General features: G+C 39.1%; 1 protein-coding gene across 2 annotated transcripts in view; it reads left to right on the top strand.

Moving 5' to 3' along the window:
• The window catches only part of PGM2L1 (phosphoglucomutase 2 like 1), a 47604-nt gene that overhangs the window by 8104 nt on the left and 19248 nt on the right, over positions 1-20252 (top strand). The window contains exons 1-5 of one of the 2 annotated variants that reach the window (XM_040963941.1): positions 6525-6565; positions 10781-10948; positions 14123-14229; positions 14843-14927; positions 16875-16958. In XM_040963941.1, the coding sequence (XP_040819875.1) occupies positions 10826-10948; positions 14123-14229; positions 14843-14927; positions 16875-16958 (399 nt within the window). In that variant the 5' untranslated portion in view covers positions 6525-6565; positions 10781-10825. Of the gene's footprint in view, positions 1-6524; positions 6566-10780; positions 10949-14122; positions 14230-14842; positions 14928-16874; positions 16959-20252 lie in introns of those variants that run through there. The other variant, XM_040963940.1, reaches the window with a different exon arrangement.

Below are 20252 nucleotides of genomic sequence, written 5' to 3'. Positions count from 1 at the left end.
TATGCTGGTGGACAATGGATGCGTAACAATAAGCATGATAGCATTGCCAGTCCTGCCTTGTATCTTTTGCACCCAGTGATATAATGAGCTCTGTGTCTTGCCAAACAAAACATGGAAATGGCCATATATAATACCTGAAAGAGCAAGAAGACTATAGTTTTATAAAGGCAAAATTCTGTGTCCCATACAAAGGCATTTTCGTTTTCAACTAATCAAAATCTACAGTGCCAGGCCCCCAGAAGAAGTAGAACTAGTTATTAAAAAGTGTGGTAGAAATCAGCAATAAAGCCCTTCTGTCTTGGGCTTTTTTTGTTGACATGTTGTCTAATTGATCTGTTTATTGATGAAAGCAGGGTATTTGCATCTCCTATTATTGTATTGGAGTCTGTCTCCCTTTAGATCTATTAGCATTTTTAAAAAAATAGGCAGGTGTTCTAGCATTGGGTACATACACATTAACAATAGCCATGCCTTCCTGTTGAGTTGATTTCCTTATCATTACATAATGCCCTTCCTGGTCACTTTGAATAGTTTCTGTGTTCAAGTCTACTTTCTCTGATACTAGCATGGCTATTCTTGCTCCTTTTTGCTTTATTTTAGCTGCTTCTTTCATCCTTTCACTTTCCGTCTATATTTTTGTTGTTGGGATATTTTTTTTTAAGATTTATTTATTTTTTTAATTGAAAGACAGATATACAGAGAGGAGGAGAGACAGAGAGCAAGAACTTCTGTCCACTGATTCACTCCCCAAGCAGACACTACCAGCCGGAGCTAGCCAGAAGCCTGGGGCTTCATCTGGGCCTCCCACACGGGTGCAGGGTCCCAAGTGTATATATATATATTTTTTTTTAAAAAAGAATTATTTATTTTAATTGCAAAGTCATATATACAGAGAGGAGGAGAAACAGAGAGGAAGATCTTCTGTCCGATGATTTACCCCCCAAGTGAGTGCAACAGCCAGTGCTGTGCCAATCCAAAGCCAGGAGCCTGGAACTTCTTCCGGGTCTCCCATGCGGGTGCAGGGTCCCAAAGCCTTGGGCCATCCTAGACTGCTTTTCCAGGCCACAAGCAGGGAGCTGGATGGGAAGTGGAGCTGCCGGGATTGGAACCAGCGCCCATATGGGATCCCAGCACGTTCAAGACGAGGACTTTAGCCCGTGCCGAGCTCAAGTGTATGTGTATTTTTAAATTTTATTTTTATTGGAAAGTCAGATTTACAGAGAGGAGAAAAGACAAAGATCTTCTATCTGCTGTTTCACTCCCCAAGTGGCTAAACAGCTAGAGCTAAGCCAATCTGAAGCCAGCAGCCAGGAGCTTCTTCCGGGTCTCCCACATGGGTGCAGGGTCCCAAGGCTTTGGGCTGTCCACTTCTGCTTTTCCCGGCCACAAGCAAGGAGCTGAATGGGAAGTTGAGCAGCTAGGCTACGAACTGGAGCCCATCTGGGATCCTGGCACATGCCAGGCAGGACTTCAGCCACTAAGCCCCTGCGATGGGCCCAGAGTTTATTATTTTTGATAAGTAATGACTTGGTTCTGCCATTTTCCCATAAATATTCCTATTACTTTTTTTGGATTTTCTTTGTACTTTTACTGGTATGTAGCACATCCTCAATTAGCCAGACAAATGGGGAAATATTCCTTTACTTTCTTTTGTTTTGAAAGACCTTCACCTTCATTTAAAATTGAGTGTTTTGAGGGTACAGTGTTCTGGACTAACAGTTTTTTTCTTTTGAGACTTATACTATGTTTCTGCATTCTCTCCTCTTAGGGTTTCTGGTATAAGATCAGTTGTAAGTTTAATTGGAGAACTTCTGAAGGTAATCTGGTATTTCTCTCGTGCACATTCTAGGATCTTCTCTTTAGGCTTTGCCTTTGAAAATTTGACTGTAATGTCTCATGATGAAGCTTTTCTGGTCATTAGGAGTTGTGTTTGCTTCTTGTACTTTGATGGTCTTATCTTTCTCCAAATTAAGGAAGTTTTCTGTTATTATTTCACTGAATAGGCTTTCTAATCCACCTCTTTCCACATTTTCAGAAACACTTAAGACGCATATGTTAGGTTATTTGATAGTGTCTCAGAAGTATTTCAGAATATATTTTGTTTTTCTAATTTGTTTTCTTTTTTAAATTTGTTTTCTGTGATATTTTCATAGGTTTATCTTATGCCTTGGATATTCTTTTTTTTTTTTTTGCCTCACCAAGTCTGTTGTCAAGATTTTCCACTTTTTATTTATCGAATTTTTCATTTCTAGTATTTTATTTCTCTCCAATACCTCTATCTCCCAATCCTATATAGATTTCTTTAACTCACATATTTGCTCTTCTGTGTTTTTGAGTTAGCATATGATCGGTCTTTTGAATTCCTTTTCAGGCATTTGACCAGTCTCTTTGTCTTCACTTTTAATATTGAAAAGCCGTTGTGTTCCTTTTGGAGGATCATACTGTCTTCTTTGTTCATGTTTCTTACATTTCTACATTTATTTTTAGGCATTTGAGGAAACCCATGTTTTCCTCCTTAGATGGCATTTATTTTTGAAGTGGAACGTCTGCCCTTTCAGTGGGAGTGCTGAAAGGAGCAGCTCCTTTCCGTGCTTGAGGGTAGAACAAGAGTCCGGATGACACCTGACGTTGGTATGGTTGATCTCCTCTGTTGTCAGTAGAGGGGAAGATATGATCTTGCCAGCTGACACAATCACAGCCTCCTGTCCTCTCTGCCAAGGTGATGAATGCTTGAGTTGGGCCCACAGTTACTGTATACCCTGCCCACACAGTGCATAAACGCCACAAAGGGTATGTCCTCAGTGTGAGCATGGAACCCTCTGCAGTGACCCACCCCAGGTGCTCAGAGAATTTTGAGCCTCTGAAACCAGACAATGAGATTGCCCAGAGACCCAGCTGTCCTCTTCACCCTGTAATGCAATCATAGAGTTTCCACAGAGTACACGTGGAGGCAAAGTGAGTTCCCTTTTCTACAGAGTATGCAGGGATGCAACGTCAGTCCCCTTTTGGAAACAAATTAGTTGCTCAAACTTCAGCTTTCTATAGTGAATTTAGAGCCAATGAGGATTGTGGAATTCTCCTGTAGTTAGAGCTGACTGATTGTGCTAGGGGATGGAGGAGGTTTGCTTACCTTTTCCTGGAAAGATTATATCCTACAGTCAGAGTCAGGGATGAGCTGCTGAGTGCTTCACTCCTTTCTGTTGGCTTTTGGAGTCTTTGTGCTAGTTAGAATTTCCCTAACTTCTTTGCTGAAGTTCCCTCAGTCTATCTCTAGGAAACATGGTCCCTTAATGGGGCCTCTCTGTTAGCCATCTTGGACTCTCTTCCAAACAGTTGCAAATACTTAATATTATTTCAATACTAGAAAACACATAAAATTGAAATATATAAATTTCTCAAATATAGATGCTAATAAGCTATACCTAAATATTATGCTATATAAGGTTTTTAGAGGCTGTACATCCTTAATATAATGTAAGGCAACAATAAAATAACAGTAATGTTCAATTCTTTCTGGATTAGGGAATTACCCTGTGTTCTCTGGTGGCACCCGGAAGTGACTTCTCATGTTTTGTGTGATGATTTTTCCTTTCTTTATGCCTAATTAGATCTTTAGCTTTTAAATAGCAGGGACATTATCCACTAAAAACAACAAAAATTGTTTTGTTTATTTTGCAGGCCATTGTTAATCCATTAGGTAGGAAATAAAGGAGGGAGACTTTGCTCCACAAAATCTTTATTCCATCTTGTTGTAATGTGCTGTTCCAGGTTCTTTGAGTTAATAGGTTAGAAGCAATTGAGAATGAGAGAGAGGGAGGCTTTTAGTTCAGGTGGAGTTTTATCAGTTAGGGAAAGAGTCTGACCAACTGCTCCCTGGTAGGAGATTGCCTGGGACCACTTCTATGTGGCTGGGTAACCATGTGAAGGAAATACCCACCCAGGGTTTGCAGCCCTGGGCTTTTACACATCTCAGGCATGGGGAATGACAGAAGGTAACAGGTGCTCAGTTTGTTCATGCTTGTGACCGGTAGCGTCATGATGGATGTTGACCTCCAGTGCAGAGACAAGGTTAGGGTGATTTGGCATACCAAACATTCCTGGATGGGAGTGCCGGGTTGGCTCTGCCCAACCTAATAGGAGTCTTCTCTGTTGAGTAAGTGAATGGGTGAAAAGAAGATCAAATGGGGAAAGTTTTTGAACTAGGTCTGGAAGTGGTACACCTCTCTTCGTTTCTTACTGTTTAATGAGGAGACTGTCACATGGTTTCATCAGCTCCAAGGGAGGATGGCCACATGCCCCAGAATAAGGGTAGAACACTATACACGTACACACATATTTTACTACTAAGGATGCTAGAATGAAATTTTCTATTCAAGATCATAAAACTAGTAAGAGATTAGTAAACAATGCTATTGACTGGAGTCCTTGAATTTAGCATGCCCTTCTCACTATGATCACTGGTAAAACCTGTAGGAATGTAAAAGTGATCAGAAATCATCACACATATAAGGAATCTAAGGGCTGGGAGGAGGTCAAGTGACTTGTTTAAGGTTACCTAACCAACTGCATACTCAAGGACCAAGCCTTCTGGAATCAAAGTCTTATTTACATCACTCCACAGTAATCTGCTGACATGGTTGGCCAATAATTGGATCATTCTTTAGTTAAAAAATGTATAATGTGCTAGGATATCTGGAAAAAAACATTATCTTGTGAAAATGTTTTTATTTAAAGCTTAACAAACAAAATTGACTATATGGCTAAACAGTAAAATTCAGCCCAATGTATGTTCTTGTTGAAAAGTTGTTTTTGTTTTCAATAATAGGTTCAAGTTTTGAGATAAAATAATGTTTTAGGCTTATCCTTTGTACTAATCTTGGTATGTTAATTGTACCTATATTTTAACAGTGTGATATATCCGAATGCTTATTTTCTGTTTTGGGTTGGTAGGATTTTCATTTCCTGGATATGAGTTTTAGTTCATTAAGCAATTATTCAGCTAAACTCACTTTATATAACAAGTATGGCCATTTATATTTTTAAACCTGATTTTTAGCATGAATTTAATTTGCACTTGGTAACAAAGCTTATTGGAAAAGTTACCATACTCTAGGACTCTGGGCTTGGAACTTCAAGCTGGCTGACCCTCAGAATAAAATGTCAGCTCTGTTCTCTCTTCAGCTTTTCAGAGTGCGGTTTCCTATTTTAACTTTTGTTTATAATAAATTTGGAAGTTTTGTTCTCTATCTTTACATCAAACTGATATTTATTATTTGACTCAAATCTATCAGTAGCATTTAAAGATGTTTATAGTTTTGCAATTTTAGGTATATGTGTATGCGTTACTGAAATCAATCTTGTATATTGGTTCTCCTTTAGATACACAAATGCATTCAGATTTGGGATTATTAATGTACATTATGTTCTTTAAGATTTGTTCTAATATTCTGTATAATGAAATTTACATTTTGGATTTTTTTTAAGATTTACTTATTTTTATTGAGAAGTCAGATATACAGAGAGGAGGAGAAACAGAGAGGAAGATCTTCCATCCACTGATTCACACCCCAAGTGGCTACAAGTTGAGCTGAGCTGAAGCCAGAAGCCAAGAACTTCTTCCAGGTCTCCCATGCGGATGCCTCGGGCCGTCCTTGACTGCTTTCTCAGGCCACAAGCAGGGAGCTGGATGGGAAGTGGAACAGCTAGGACGTGAACCAGTGTCCATCTGGCATGGACACTGCAAGGCGAGGACTTTAGCTATTAGGCTACCGTGCTGGGTGCTGGATTGTTTTTAAACTACCTTGTTTAATACTAAAATAGTGGAGTGGATGCAAATTGTAGAAGAATTATAAAAATATTAAATGTATAAAACAAGTAGGAATCAGCTCAGCTCCAGCCATTATGGCCACACAGGAAGTGAACTAGTAGATAAAAGACCTCTCTCTTTTTCTCTCTGTAACTCTGCCCTTTAAGTAAAAATAAATAAATTTTTAAAAACTAGCTTTTAAATATTTTCTTTGATTTGTGCCTTACATTCTCCAATATAGAAAAATTAGACTCCGGGAATATTATATAAGAAGACACATTATTTTCTTTATTTCAGCATGTAAAGTTGTAGCAATACATAGGATTAGAACCTAAAAATGTTTTTGGTACACAGGTAAAATTTGAAAATAATGCATGTTTTTAATGCTTTTCTTTAGCATACCAATTTCAAGCGAAACAATTCATTTTATTCCTGAAAAAGAATAGAAAATGAAGTAGTCATTTAACTATCTTTGGATTTTATGAAACATTTTTAGGATACTAAAATTATTAGGATTCTAAGATAGGGCCTGGTGTTGTGGCATAGCAGATTGAGTCATTGCGACACCAGTATATTGTATCAGAGTGCCTATTCAAGTCCCAGCTACTCTGCTTCTGATCTAGCTTCCTGCCAATGCACCTCGGAAGACCTCAGAAGATGATGCAAGAACTTGGGTTGCTGCCACTCCTATCGGAGACAAGAATGGAGTTCTTGGCTCCTGTTTTGACCTGGCCCTGACCTGGCTGTTGTAGCCTTTTGGTTAGTAAACCAGTGGGTGAAATGTGGATCTCTCTCTCCCCTTCTCTCTCATTCTCATTCTTTTCTCTGTTCCACCTCTCTGCTGCTCAGCCTTTCACAGAGATAAATAGATTTAAAAAAAAAAAGAATTCTAGTTAAGAGCAAACTTAATTCAGTCAAATACATTTATTTTTTTAAGTGATTAGCTCTAGTATGTTTTAAGGATTCAGATTTTATTAATAGCTTTGTGTCAGTAAGAAAAGAAGAGGCATTTATGAAACAAAAAGTGTATACACACACAAGTCATGGCTTTTCTGTCATTAGGAATCCCTAGCTAGTTTTTACCATAAAAAGTAGTATAAACTTTAAGATGTCCAAATAAAGATGGAAAACAAAGACATGTCATGTTTCAGATCCTCAGATCTTATTCTTGATCTTCTCTTTGAGATAATGACTATTTTTAATCTCATTTTTTGTGTAATATATTTCTGAATGATACATAAAAGTACACTACCTCTCTTTTTTTAAACTTTTTTCATTTATTTAAGAGAGAAGTAGATAGACCAGAGATGAGTGGGAGAGCGAAAGAGAGCAAGCTCCCATCTATGGTTTATCCTTAGTTCAACTTTATGGCTAATAGACTAGAAACTTAATCCACATTGGTACCTACATGGGTGGTAGGGACCAAGCTACTGGCATGTGCTGTCTTTCAAAATGTGTCTTAGCAGGAAGATGGAATCAGGAGTGGAACCAGGCCTTGAATGTAGGTACTGTGACATGGATGTGGATGTCCCAATCTTTGGCTTCAGTAACAGGCTGAAAGCTTGCAACCACATATCTCTTATACCATCAAAACACTTTGCATATTCTTCTGCTTTCCTTTTCATCTAACAACCTGTTTTACATGAAAAATGTTTTAAAAATAATCTGCTTTTAATTCTCGAGTATCCTCATGTAGCATAGTTTATAAAAATCATAACGAAAAGATTTTAGCAACAAAATATAATTTTATCATCTGAAAATATACAATAATTATGGCTACGTAAAAGAGCCTTTTAAAGTAATTATATTTATTTTTGATGATAGTTGATTAGGGTGATAGGTGTCAAGGGCTACAGGAAGGTGGGTGAGATCATTATTTCCACATTCTATTTTTTTTTCCTTCCTGTATCTGGGGGGAGAAGGGGGACAACAGAGAAGCCATACCCAGCCTTCCAAATACCTCTGCACCCAGTACTACCCCAGGGTCCCTGATGTGGGGCATGCTCTAAGGGTCCTACTCAAGAGGGTTCGGTAGTTCAATAATTCTGAATTATTGCCTATCTTGCCACTCCAGGCACGATGAAATCGCTCCAGAATCCACTGATTGACATAATCGTCACTAGAATCTCCATTTGCCCAGATATTGACTGCCAACACTTGGCTGGAGTAGTTCTTTTTTTTCTGTCCTCTGTCATGGTACCGGGTGTCCTCAACAGGCTCTAATGTATTGTCATATCCTCACATGAGGCCAATAGGTGTTGTAGCCCTGCCTGGCCTGGTCTGATCCCATCCCAACTCACTTTCTCTAGTGGGAGTGGTGGTCCAGCAGGGGAGCTCCATGCAGCACCTCCTGCCAGCTTCGCTCCCTCCCCCTCATGGGTCCCACCTGTGCTGGTTGGGTGCTGTTGCCCTGTCTGGCATGGCCTGTCTCACCTCAGCATTTGCTAGTTGATTCTGTAGCCTGGTTGGGCCTGGCCCACCCCCAATTTCAGCTCCTGCTGGTGGGGGCTACAACCTAGCCCAGCCCAACTGGCCCCAGTCCTGGCACTCATATGAACCGGCATGTGTTGTGACTCAATGCAGCCCAACCCACACTCCATTCTGGTGCTCAGATTTGCTAGCAGGTGATGTGAACTGGCCCAGCCTCATTTGCCCCCCAACCTGAGCCAAATATGTGCTGATGGGTACTATTCCCTGGCCTGGGCTGGGCTGCTCCCTATCGTGGTTCTTGCATTCACCTGTAGGGATTGTGTCCCGACAGAGGAATTTCCCAAGCTCCTCCATCAAAACCTCTCCCAATGCTAGATCTCACCCCTATCAGTAGGTCCATGATCCAGCCCTACTTAGTACACCTCCTGTCCTAGCAGGAACAGTGGCCTTTCTTGACCGACCTTCACCCATTTCCATTTTTATTGTTGGGTGTTACAGCCCAGCCAAGCTTGGTCCACACCCAGACACAGCTCACACCTGGCTCAGCATAAACAAAGACCTAGCCTAGCCTGTCTTATACCCTCCCTGGTTCTCATGAGCACCAATGGGTGCTAGAGTCTAGCCCAGTCTGGCACACCCCAGACCAAGCCCACCCTTGTGCCAAGGGACACTGCAGCCATTTCCAAATCTTAACGCAGTCCCCTCTCTGGCCCCCATGCTCACCAGTGGGAACCACAGCCCAGCCAAGGTGTCCCCTTAGCTCCTCAACCAGGTCTGTTCCCAGCCATAGATCTGGCGTGTGACAGTGTTTGCTCTGACCCAGCTTGGCATAGTCCCTCTCCTGTCGTGGCCTTTTGCCTTTGGATTCTGTAGCTTGGCTTGACCTGGTCAGCCCCCAGTTCTAACTGTTGCTGGCAGGTGCTGAAACCTAGTCCTGCTCAGTCTTCTGCTATCCCTGGCTCATGCAAACTGGTAAGTGTGACAGCCTAGGCCGGGATGACCTGCACTCTAGCCTGGTTTCTGCATTTGCTGGTTTCTGCATTTGCACTTAGCTCACTTGCTGGTGAGCTAAGGTTTGCTCAGCCCTGTCCAGTCTGCTCCCTTCCAAAACCGACCCACACATTAGCTCTGGCACCCCCACCAGTCTCAACGCTGCTGGAGGTTGCCTCCACCCAAGCTCCAAGATCAAACTCCAAAACAGCTTTTTAAGTTATACTCTTGAAAGTTTGTAACATCAACATCTGATTGAATGTTTTACTATTAACTAGTGGGAAAAAAAAACTGCATTGAAGATTTCAAATACTTGTCATCATAATCATGTAATTCTTTTTACCACACAAATTTACTACTTAGTATGACTAACACATTGTGAGTTTTTACCTATTTTAAATTTTTGTGTACCTGGAGTTTGGTCATTACTGGTTGTGATGTTTGTAATAGGGAATTTTTAGGTCCTACTCTAGAGCTATGTAAGTAAATATCAAGAAATATACTCGGTATCCTCATGGTATCTATATCCGGTGGATCATTTACTTATTTATACAACTGTAATAGAAAGGAATATAATTTTGCTTTGTAAATAGAGTAATGGGTAGCATTATTAGCCTACCCAACACAGCTGTTGCTCTTGTTTCTGGTGAAATGGTACAGGTATAGGTCAATCCCATCCAGTTCAAATCCTGTCTAAATCTTATATACTAGCTCAGTGAGAGTGTACTTTTCTTTTTAAAGATTTGTTTATTTAAAAGAGAGAGCTCTTCCATCAGCTGGTTCACTCCCCAAATGACTGCAACCACTGGGGCTGGGCCAGGCCAAAGCTGGGAATCTGAAACTCCATCTGGGTCTCCCATGTAGGTGTCAGGTGCCCAAGCACTTAGGCCATTCTGTGCTGTTTTACCAGACAGATTAGCAGTGAGCTGGATCTGAAGTAAAGCAGTGGGACTTTAACTGGTACCCATGTGGGATGCCAGCATCACAGGTGGCAGCTTAACATGTGTGCCACAAGGACGGCTACTGGGTTGAAATTTATTCTCATCTTTAACTAAGATCATGTTTAACAGTGAAGGCGTTTTTATAATCAACTATCCTGTAAATGCAATGTTTGTGTGATTTTATGGAGTAGTAAGACTGATCTTAATTGGTTTGAATTGTAAAGGTTAAGTAGAGTAAGCATGTTTGGGTGGTATTTATTTACTAGCTTCCATATATTTTAAAAATTTTAAATAGAGTCTAACTTAATTGTAACTTTTGATTAAGAGGTTTGTTTTATACCCACAGCCTTTTAATCTATCACCTTGTTTAGAATCTTGGAATTATTACTAATTCTATAAAAATCACAGATGCATAAATCACACTCAAATAAGGCTTGGCCTTTGGGGACTTTGTAAATGTCAGATATTGTTTTTATTAATAAATAGCATTACAGAATTTATGGTGACTACAGAATCTTGGTATATATGCATATTCAGTCTTCAGAGGGCTTGATATTTGGACTCTGCTTGTGATCCTGATTGAATTAACAAACTAATTTTTTTTAAAAATTAGAATCCCAAAACAAAAGAGCAGATTGAAAACCTGTTACGGAATGGGATGAACAAGGAACTGCGAGATCGTCTTTGTGGCCGAATGACTTTTGGGACTGCAGGACTTCGTTCTGCCATGGGAGCAGGGTTTTGCTATATCAATGACCTTACAGTAATACAGTCAACACAAGTAAGTATTCTGAAGTGTTGCAGGTATGCTTTTTCCTATTCAATTTTGAATACGAAAATTAAATAGATTCTTTAAAACGCTATAGAAATTGATGAAGATTCTCTTTCTCTCATTAAGTGTAATGAAAGAACTTCAAATAGTTTGTGGGAAATGGAATTAAAAGATAAATTTATGGCTGGGCATCAGCCTAGTGTTTAAGATGCTGAAGTCTCTTATCATAGTACTTGGGTTCAATTACCACCTATGGCTCCTCACTCTAGCCTCCTGCTAATGTAGTAGTGACAGCTCGGGGACCTGAAGTCCTGCCACCATGTGTGAGACCTGGGTTAAGTTGCTGGCTCAGTCCTCTCAATGATCTGAATTGAGTTCTCAACAATTTTCTATCTTTTAAATTTATGGGGAAGAAAAATAAATTTGTTTAGGTACACAGAAATTTTGAAATCCTTGCATATGACTACTCTTAAAAATGTTTATGCAAACATGTATATTATGTATGATTTCAAAAAATTTTTTTTTTACCAAATAAGCCTAACTTTTAATTCTATTTGTTCATGAGTTTTTTATATCCCCCTATAACTGAATGGTGGTAGACTAAATTCTAACTTTTGGTCTTACCCAAGATTTATGTTTAAAGCTATTGGTGAATATTCAAGATTGCAGGTTAACTTTCCAATTAAGATATTTTAGTTGTCCAGTATTAACTTCTTGACAATATTAATTTGCATTTGAAACCGAGAAATAGATATTAACATATCCAGTGAGTCAGAGAAACAAATCTGAAAAGAAGATGATCGTTCGTTTTGGCACATGGCCAATTCATGAAGGTTATACAGAATATTTGGAAAATAAAATTGAAAGTATTTCCCTCAAACGTGGTTTGCTACATCTGTATGAGAGTTCCTTAAGAGAGTTGTATATGATACCATTTGTTTTATTTCTCATTTTGATGCAACTTATTCTAGAAACAAATCGCTTGTCTTGCCAATGAACTGTCTCCATGGCTTCAATAAACTAAATGTTTGAGGCCAGTAATTCATTTGACATAATCTAAAAGTAATTCTGGGTTAGAGAATTGCTTGGGGGACTTAATTCTAATCAATACTGCCTAATAGTGAATCATTGTGCTGAGAGAATTCTCTGTAGCCTGCAGCTAACTCGGAGGCTGGATGACTTGGTAGGACATACGTTACCTTTGCTACTCTTCCCCACCTCCTTTCTATTCCTCACGCAGGGATAGTTCAATCATACACACACACACACATAATTTGTATGTTTTCCTTTGAAGTGTAAGATGTGAAATGTCTTCACATCAAAAAAAGGGGCAGAAGAGGTATTTGAGAATCAAATTATATGGAAATACAAATTTTTATGAATTGGGTCTTTATTGTGTGACAAGAGAAAAGCCAGACGGAGTGAGTCTTAAGCCCTCAGTGTTTTTCACACTCCAGATATAGGAAGGTAGGATAGATTCTGACAGCAGATAGAAGTATGCACTTCTATGAGATTTTAGGATAGTATCATTAGAAATAAACTGGTGAAAACAGCCAATTTGAGATATTTGAATCCCCTGTTGTAAAAAAAAATATCAGTGTACCTGAGAGGTTTATGTATTGGGAGTCACTGAGGTCTTGTTTGGTGCTTCTGTTTACTTAGCAGTGCTTTCTGTACAGTGGAACTTCAAAAATCGTAATTCAGTATAATTCATTTTTAGTTGAAAGGCCCTGGGCAAGTCATTACAAGGAACCTCATGGTCTGGCATTGTGGCATAGTAGGTTAGGCCCCTGCCTAATGCTTTGACATCTTGCAAATGTTATGGTTTGAGTCCTGGCTGCTTTACTTTTCCTTCCAGCTCCCTGCTAAAAATGCCTGGAAAGTCAGTAGAAGACAGACCTAGTGCTTGGGCCCCAACTCCCTAGTTGGGAGACTCAGATGATGTCCCATACTCCTGGCCGAGGCCTAGCCCATTTCTGGTTGTTATGCCATTTGGAAAAAGAACCAATCTACCTTTTCAAATCAATCAAATTCTTAAAAGGAATTATAATATTATTTTGTCTTGTTTGGAAGACATATTGAAACAGAACAAAGCAAAAATGTTTTTCCATTTAATCTCAGAGTATTTGTAAAGGTTAAATGTCTCACCTTCAAAAAACAATTTGAGGCCCCAACATGGTGGCATAGTGGCTAAAGTCCTTGCTTTGAATGCACCAGGATCCCATATGAATGCCGATTCTAATCCTGGCAGCCCCACTTCTCATCATGTTCCCTGCTTGTGGCCTGGGAGCAGTTGAGGACGGCCGAAGGCCTTGTGTTCCGGCACCTGTGTGGGAGACCCGGAGGAGTTCCTGGCTCCTGGCTTTGGATCAGCGCAGATCCAGCTATTGTGCTCACTTGGGGAGTGGATCATTGGGTGGAAGATTTTTCTCTGTGTTTCTTCTCTCTGTATGTCTGACTTTCCAATAAAAATGGATAGATATCTTTAAAAAAATGTGAAAGGGCTATAATAATTTGAAGTGTTATTTTTAAAAATCAAATTGTTTATTGAAATTAGTAGGTCATTCATAAGATCCTAGGTGATTTGTTGTTGTTATAAATTTGATATGAAATTTTTAGTATTTTTTCTCCCTTGACTACAAAATTTCCTAGTCTATGAGATTGTTTATTTTATTCCGAGGCTTTAAAGTGAGGGAATTACAGATAGACCAGATATCTTAAGAAATACTCTCGTGAAGAACTGTGGCTGATTAAAAACGTTTGTGTCATAAGTAGGTCAGATCCTTTGGTTAGCTTCAATCAGGATTTAGCAAGGGCCTAAGATGGGCAAAATCCTGCTGTCAGGAGCCTTGAGGCAAAACACAGCTTTTACTGGCTTTTAATATACATTTTTTTCAAATTCTCAAATGCACTCCTTTGTTCCTAATGTTTTCTGTATTGTATTGTGTTTAATGGTGATGAAGTTGATTTCTTTACATTATTAAATATGTCTGAAAATCCAGAAAATGTTAATTGTCTTACATTTGTGGCTTGAATAGCCTTGTGCCCACTTCAGTAAACATGGATGTACAAGTCAGCCCCCAGGAATCAATAAGCTACACGTCAAACATGGTCAGAGGTTTCAATCCATATCCAATGGAAGCATTCATCAGAGACTAATCTTTGTGTTTCTCTGTGCTTCAGGGGATGTACAAATACCTTGAAAGATGTTTCTCCGATTTCAAGCAGAGAGGCTTTGTGGTTGGGTATGACACTCGGGGTCAAGTAACCAGCAGCTGCAGCAGCCAGAGGTACAGTAGTAATGTTTTCCAAGATGAGATGAATGTGGAATAAAACATGGAAAAGATTTTTTGGCGCAGTGATAGGGTTTCTAAAACAGGAGATTATCAAGTAGGAGTGTGAACATTTGCCAATGCATATTTTCAAGATGAAAAATAGAAGAATGAAATCTCAAACTTCAGATGTTATAGAAAGAAGTTTCAAATGTTCAAAGTCCATAAATTTTCCTTGTTTGTATTACAATTGTATTGCCTTCATGAAGACTCCAGGTAGAAGTAATTGTGTTATATTCTCATTGTAGTCCTATTTAAATTAGATTTTATGTTTTTTTTTTAATCAATAGATCACTATATTGTATTTCTTGGTAAATGCCATTGAAAGATGAGTGAGGGAAGAAGTGGAAATTGAAATTTCAAATCTATTCATTGTTAATCTCTTTTTAATAAAAAGCATATTTACTTAGTTTTAAGTTTGGAACATGAAATAATTAGTTAAATCTTTAGAATTTGGTGTATGAAGCTATTGTATATTCAGAATAATTATGGTGTGAAAGTTACTCTGATGAAAGGTTGAATTTTTATAAGCGTGAGAAGCCGGGGCTAAGTGAAGCCTCTCTTGTTTTAGGCTTGCTAAACTCACTGCTGCAGTCCTACTGGCCAAAGATGTTCCTGTGTACCTTTTCTCCAGATATGTCCCTACACCTTTTGTAGTAAGTATGTTGTGTTTGTGATCAATTTACTGCTCTTGAAAATTCCCCAAAGTCAGCCATGAACATAGTTCTGTATTGAATGACTTAAGGGGCTGAAGGAAGGAAACAAATTTTACTTTATTTGCAGTCAGCAAGCATTTATTGAATCTATTAAGAACTTTATAAAAAAAAGTTGACAAGTTTACAGTCATGATGGGACACTTTAATGCTTTTCTTTCAGGAATTGATTTATCAGACAGATAAATATGATTAAGGATAGATTTGAAGACTTTGTTAATAGGCTAGATCTGGAATGTGTGCACCCTGGATTCAGTGGCAGTAGGCTATGCATTATAATTAAATAGAGTCACAAAGGAAACCTTAGCAAATGTTGGAGAACCGATTATGAAGCCATATATATGAACCCCAGTTTAATAAAATTAGGAATAAAAAAGGTCCACAAACCACCTATGTTTGAAACGCAGTGCATGCATTGTGGAAGTTATAATTAAGATTAGGAACTGCCCGTAGCCCTGGCTTAGCGTGGTGGTGCAGAGCTGTTAGGATTCATGTGCAGGTAAAACCAGGCAAAAGGATCTCAGTGATCCAGGGGAACAGTTAGAGTTGTTTTGTAACTTTTAAATACTTTGCCAAAACATTAAAAGTAGCCTTATTGGGATAAAAAAAATGTACATGAATCTTTCCCTATAGAGGGGAAAATGGTAAAAATAATATTTGTTTAGTAATTTAAGATATTAGAAACATTGAAAACTGAAGTATTTTATTTCTTTGTATCAAGAATGTGAATGGTACTTGCTTCGTGTCGTGTAATACACAGTATTTCTGTCTTGGCAAACTGTTGTACACTTCTCTGAATTGTGGCAGCTGCCGACATTTTATTCTATGGACTTGCAATATGACAAAATATCTCTTAGAGTTCTTTGAATATGAAGTTTTTTTCTTTTTTTGCTAGCAGTCAGATTCTCATTAAACATGGATTGTGAGCCAGTCTCATAATAAAGTAATAAATCGCTTTTGTCATTTACTTATCTGCGATGGGGCAGGAGAGAAACAGATTTGAAGGTAAAAGTAAGATCGACAAATTTTAGCTATAATAAAGAAAAGGGGGAAATCCATCCTGGTAGTTACCTTTGGAAGGGGAGATGGCAAGGTGCTTCTGTACATAAAGGCTACAAATTGGCCTATCGAAAGGCAGTAGACCTGTGTTCTATATCCTTCAGTCTTCTACTTGATAAGTATAATGTTGGCTAAACATCAGTGGAAAATATAATGGGTGAGATACTTCCTAAAACATTTAATGACCATATTTACCACTTATTTCTGGTGGAGTACCTGGCATTTAACAGGTGTTAGTTAAATGACGAAAAGGAAAAAAAAATGTTAAAGGACTGAACCAAAGAAGATTAGAGGGTGAGGACCCAGCGTGGTAGCCTGGTGGCTGAAGTCCTAGCCTTGAATGGGCTGGGATCCCATATGGGCACCAGTTCTAATCCAGGCAGCTCCAGTTCCCATCCAGCTCCCTGCTTGTGGCCTGGGAAAGCAGTCGAGGATGGCCCAAAGTTTGGGACCCTGCACTCGTGTGGGAGACCTGGAGCAGATTCCAGTCCCTGGCTTCAGATCTGCTCAGCTCCAGCCATTGTGGTCACTTGGCGAGTGAATCATCAGACAGAAAATCTTCCTCTCTGTTTCTCCTCCTCTCTGTATACCTGCCTTTCCGATAAAATAAATGTTTAAAAAAAAAAAAAAAAGAGGTTGAGAGCTATTTGATCCCATAACAGGATGATTGCCGGACACTATCATCTACAAATGAACTTTACCCAGTGAATCCAAAATTAATAAGGTGTTAGGTCATTTACACCCTAGTGTCTTTCCTATAAACAGTTTTTCTCATATCAGATGCTTGAGTTGCTAGGAAGTACAATGGAATCCTGGCTTCGTGTTTTTCAGCCATATGCAGTCCAAGAACTGAAAGCAGTTGCAGGTGTGATGATTACCGCGTCTCACAACCGTAAGGAAGACAATGGATATAAGGTAAACCTGAGCTCCTGACCGCTGCTTATAGTTCTTATTTATTCAGATAATATATGCTAAGTAAATTTTCCTATTTTCAGTATGTTCAGTTACAAAGTCTCTTCAGTGATTTTTCACTGCTGTTCCATTTCATCCCATTTCTACATGCTGTACCATCTCAGAAATAAAACTGTATTGTACCAGAGCATGAAGAATGAATGGAAGTTTGTAGAAAGTGAGCCCGAGGAATAGTACTCTGACCTCATTCTGCTCTTCCCCAGCCTTCTGCCAGGACTTCCGATTGGCCACAGGATCCATTTGATGTGTCAGTCTCTGGGGCAAAAAGTAGAGGGTAGAATGTGGCTCTGAAGGAGGAAACACAGTGCAAGGCTGAACCAGTGTTTGCAGCTTCTGGGTGATGAGTTCAAATTTTCCATATGTTTTTCTTCTTATTTGGAAGGACTTCAAACACATTGGGTTCTGTCTTTTTGGGAAAAACAGAACCGAATACTAGTCAAGGATTTGGGGTTTTGCCAGGTGAATTATCATTCACAGAATTAGGAAGAGCCATGATCAGTTGATTTTCCATCTTAATTTATATGGATTAATTTAGTTTTTGGAAGTCAGAGATAAGGAGAGAGAAACTGACTGATCTCCAAATACCCATAGCAGCTGAAGCTAGTCAGACAAAGCTAGGAGCCTGGAGCTCATTCCAGGTTCTTCCACATTGGTGACATGGAGTCAGGGAATTGAGCCATTGCTTATTGCATCCTAGATGTGCTTTAGCAGGAGGCTGGAACCAAAAAGGAATCAGGATTCAAACCCAGGTACTCTGGTATGAAATGTGCCTTACAACAGGTCTTAACCAGTGTGCCAAATACCCACCCCAGATATATAAGGTATCTTCAAAAAGTTCATGGAAATGCATATCATAAAAACCTATACATGGGTTTCAAAAGTTTTGTACCAAAATAATCTTTAAATTTCATTTTTCATGAGCTTTTTGAAGTACTTTTATCTTAAATTTGAAACATCCATGGGTCCTATGGACAGTAGGATATTTAACTCTAACTCAGGAAAGAAATCGGGTTAACATTTATGGGTTGCTACACATATTAGAGAATATAAGAGTATTTGAATGAGTAACCAGAGATAGCACAGAAAAAAAAGAAAAGAGATCATTTATAATGGAGAGAGGAAGAAGAGAAGCTGTCGATACAAGAAAGATGAGAGGAGACCGACATTATAAAAACCAAGGAAGTAAAAGTTATAAGGAATTATGGGTCAGCTGTCAAGGATAGTCACTCAGATCTCATCTCTGATCACCAGACTCCTATATCCAATTACCTACTTAACCCACAATCTGGTTTCCCTACAATCTGCCATTTACATACCCAGATGTGGTCCTCACCCAATAGTCTCATCTGCGTCAATATTACCACCCACTCAAACCAAAGCTAAAAATCATTTTTGATTAGTCTCTTCCCCTAACTTTAAATCTGTTAGCAAGTTTCACAAATTGTACATCTAAAATGATGACGAGTAAGTTTACCTCTTTCACTGTTGTCTTCTGCCTGAACCCTGGAATCCTTCCTGATCTCTGCTCTGCCTCCATTGTTCTCTCCTATAACTGTTCTCCATAGCATGTACAGATCATTTTTTCAAGTATAAACAGATCATATCACTCCCCTACTTAAAGGTCTTCAATAGCTTCTCATTCTCATTCTTCAGGTGAAGCTCAAGCTGATTTCCGGGCTTAGTGCAGTCTCAGCACATGTCTGTGAGCTTCCTTCCTTCACTTCCTTGCTCAGCACACTGCAGCCACACTGCTGCTCCTGCATACCAAACTGCTTCCCACCTCTGTGCCTTTGTAACTGGAATTTCCTCTGCTCAGGCTGCTCCTTCCCAAATCTGGCCAGCTAGCATGCCCTTATTCTTCAGGGTCCTGCTCAGATGGTGCATCCCTCAGATGGTGCAGTTTTGTTTGTTGGTTATATTTCTGCCAAAACCTCAAGGATTTCACTAGCTGGGAAGACTTTTGGTGTTAATTTATCAGTTTGTATCACATATAGGATTTGAAATTTTAAAAAAACTTCCTAGAACCCAAGAAGAAAGATATATATTCTCCTGCCGTCTCTCTGTGTAAGTGGCAGGACTTTAGCTCCTAAGACTGAAGTACTTCAAGGATCCTGCTGTCATTAGGAGGTCTCAATTGCAACTATCTGTGTTGCACACTGGCATCCCAAACCAAAGACAACCACGGATCATTCCCACCAGATTATCACTTGGGTTTTAATTCTCTTTTGTTCTTCTACTGCACAGTTTTCCCTCTTGCCTTATGAATTAAACAATGTATTCTTAAACTATGTACTATGTATTATAATAACGTTTTTCTATTTTATTAGCAGTTGGAGGTGTTTATAGAACAAGAATTTTTAAGTTGTTTAGCGTACACATTGCTTGGCACAGAGCTTAGTACTTAGTACGTGTTCGGGTGTATTCTTGTCTCCTTCATCGGAGCACTCACTAGAGGAAATCCATGTCAAGGACGCGGTAGAAGCCGACACAGACATCCTCTAAGCAGAGACCTGTCCAACTCTGAGAGCCTATGAATTATTAGAATGATGTTTTCTTGCATCTTGATATCTCACTGCAATGTATATAGACCATTAAAATGCAAGATTGTCTTTCCTAATGCAAATTTGTTTATGATATAAATTAAATTTTAATTTATAATGGAAAAATGATTTCTATAAGTACATAAGGTGACTCCTTGTCATGTTGTATAATAGCAACAAGTTTTTATGGATAATTCTATGATTTCTTAGTTTATCATAAGTATATAGCCACAGATTTAGGAGTCTGATTGGCTACTACACAATTTTATAATGTTGCCGTAATGTGTTATTAAAATAAATATTGGGCCTGGTGCAGTATCCTAGCAGCTAAAGTCCTTGCTTTGCACGTACCAGGATCCCATGTGGGCACTGCTTCTCATCCAGCAGCCCCACTTCCCATCCAGCTCCCTGCTTGGTCTTGAGAAAGCAGTCGAGGACAGCCCAAAGCCTTGGGACCCTGCACCCACATGGGAGACTCGGAAGAGGCTCTGAGCTCCTGTCTTCAGATTGGCTCAGCTCTGGTCACTGCAGCTGCTTGGAAGTGAATTAACAGACAAAAGATCCTCCTCAATAAAAATAAATAAATAAATAATAAATCTTATTGAAATTTATAATACAAGATCATTTTATTTAAAAACCACCATGGAACTGTTGCTGTTGATATCTTTCATTGGTTGTTAAATTAGTCCCATACTGA

The sequence above is a fragment of the Ochotona curzoniae genome, unplaced genomic scaffold (assembly GCF_017591425.1).
Source record: "Ochotona curzoniae isolate NIBS_2020 unplaced genomic scaffold, NIBS_Ocur_1.0 scaffold_3223, whole genome shotgun sequence".
Classification (NCBI taxonomy): Eukaryota; Metazoa; Chordata; class Mammalia; order Lagomorpha; family Ochotonidae; genus Ochotona; species Ochotona curzoniae.
The sequence above is the reverse complement of the archived record's forward strand: the minus strand, read 5'-3'. Positions and strand labels throughout refer to the sequence as shown.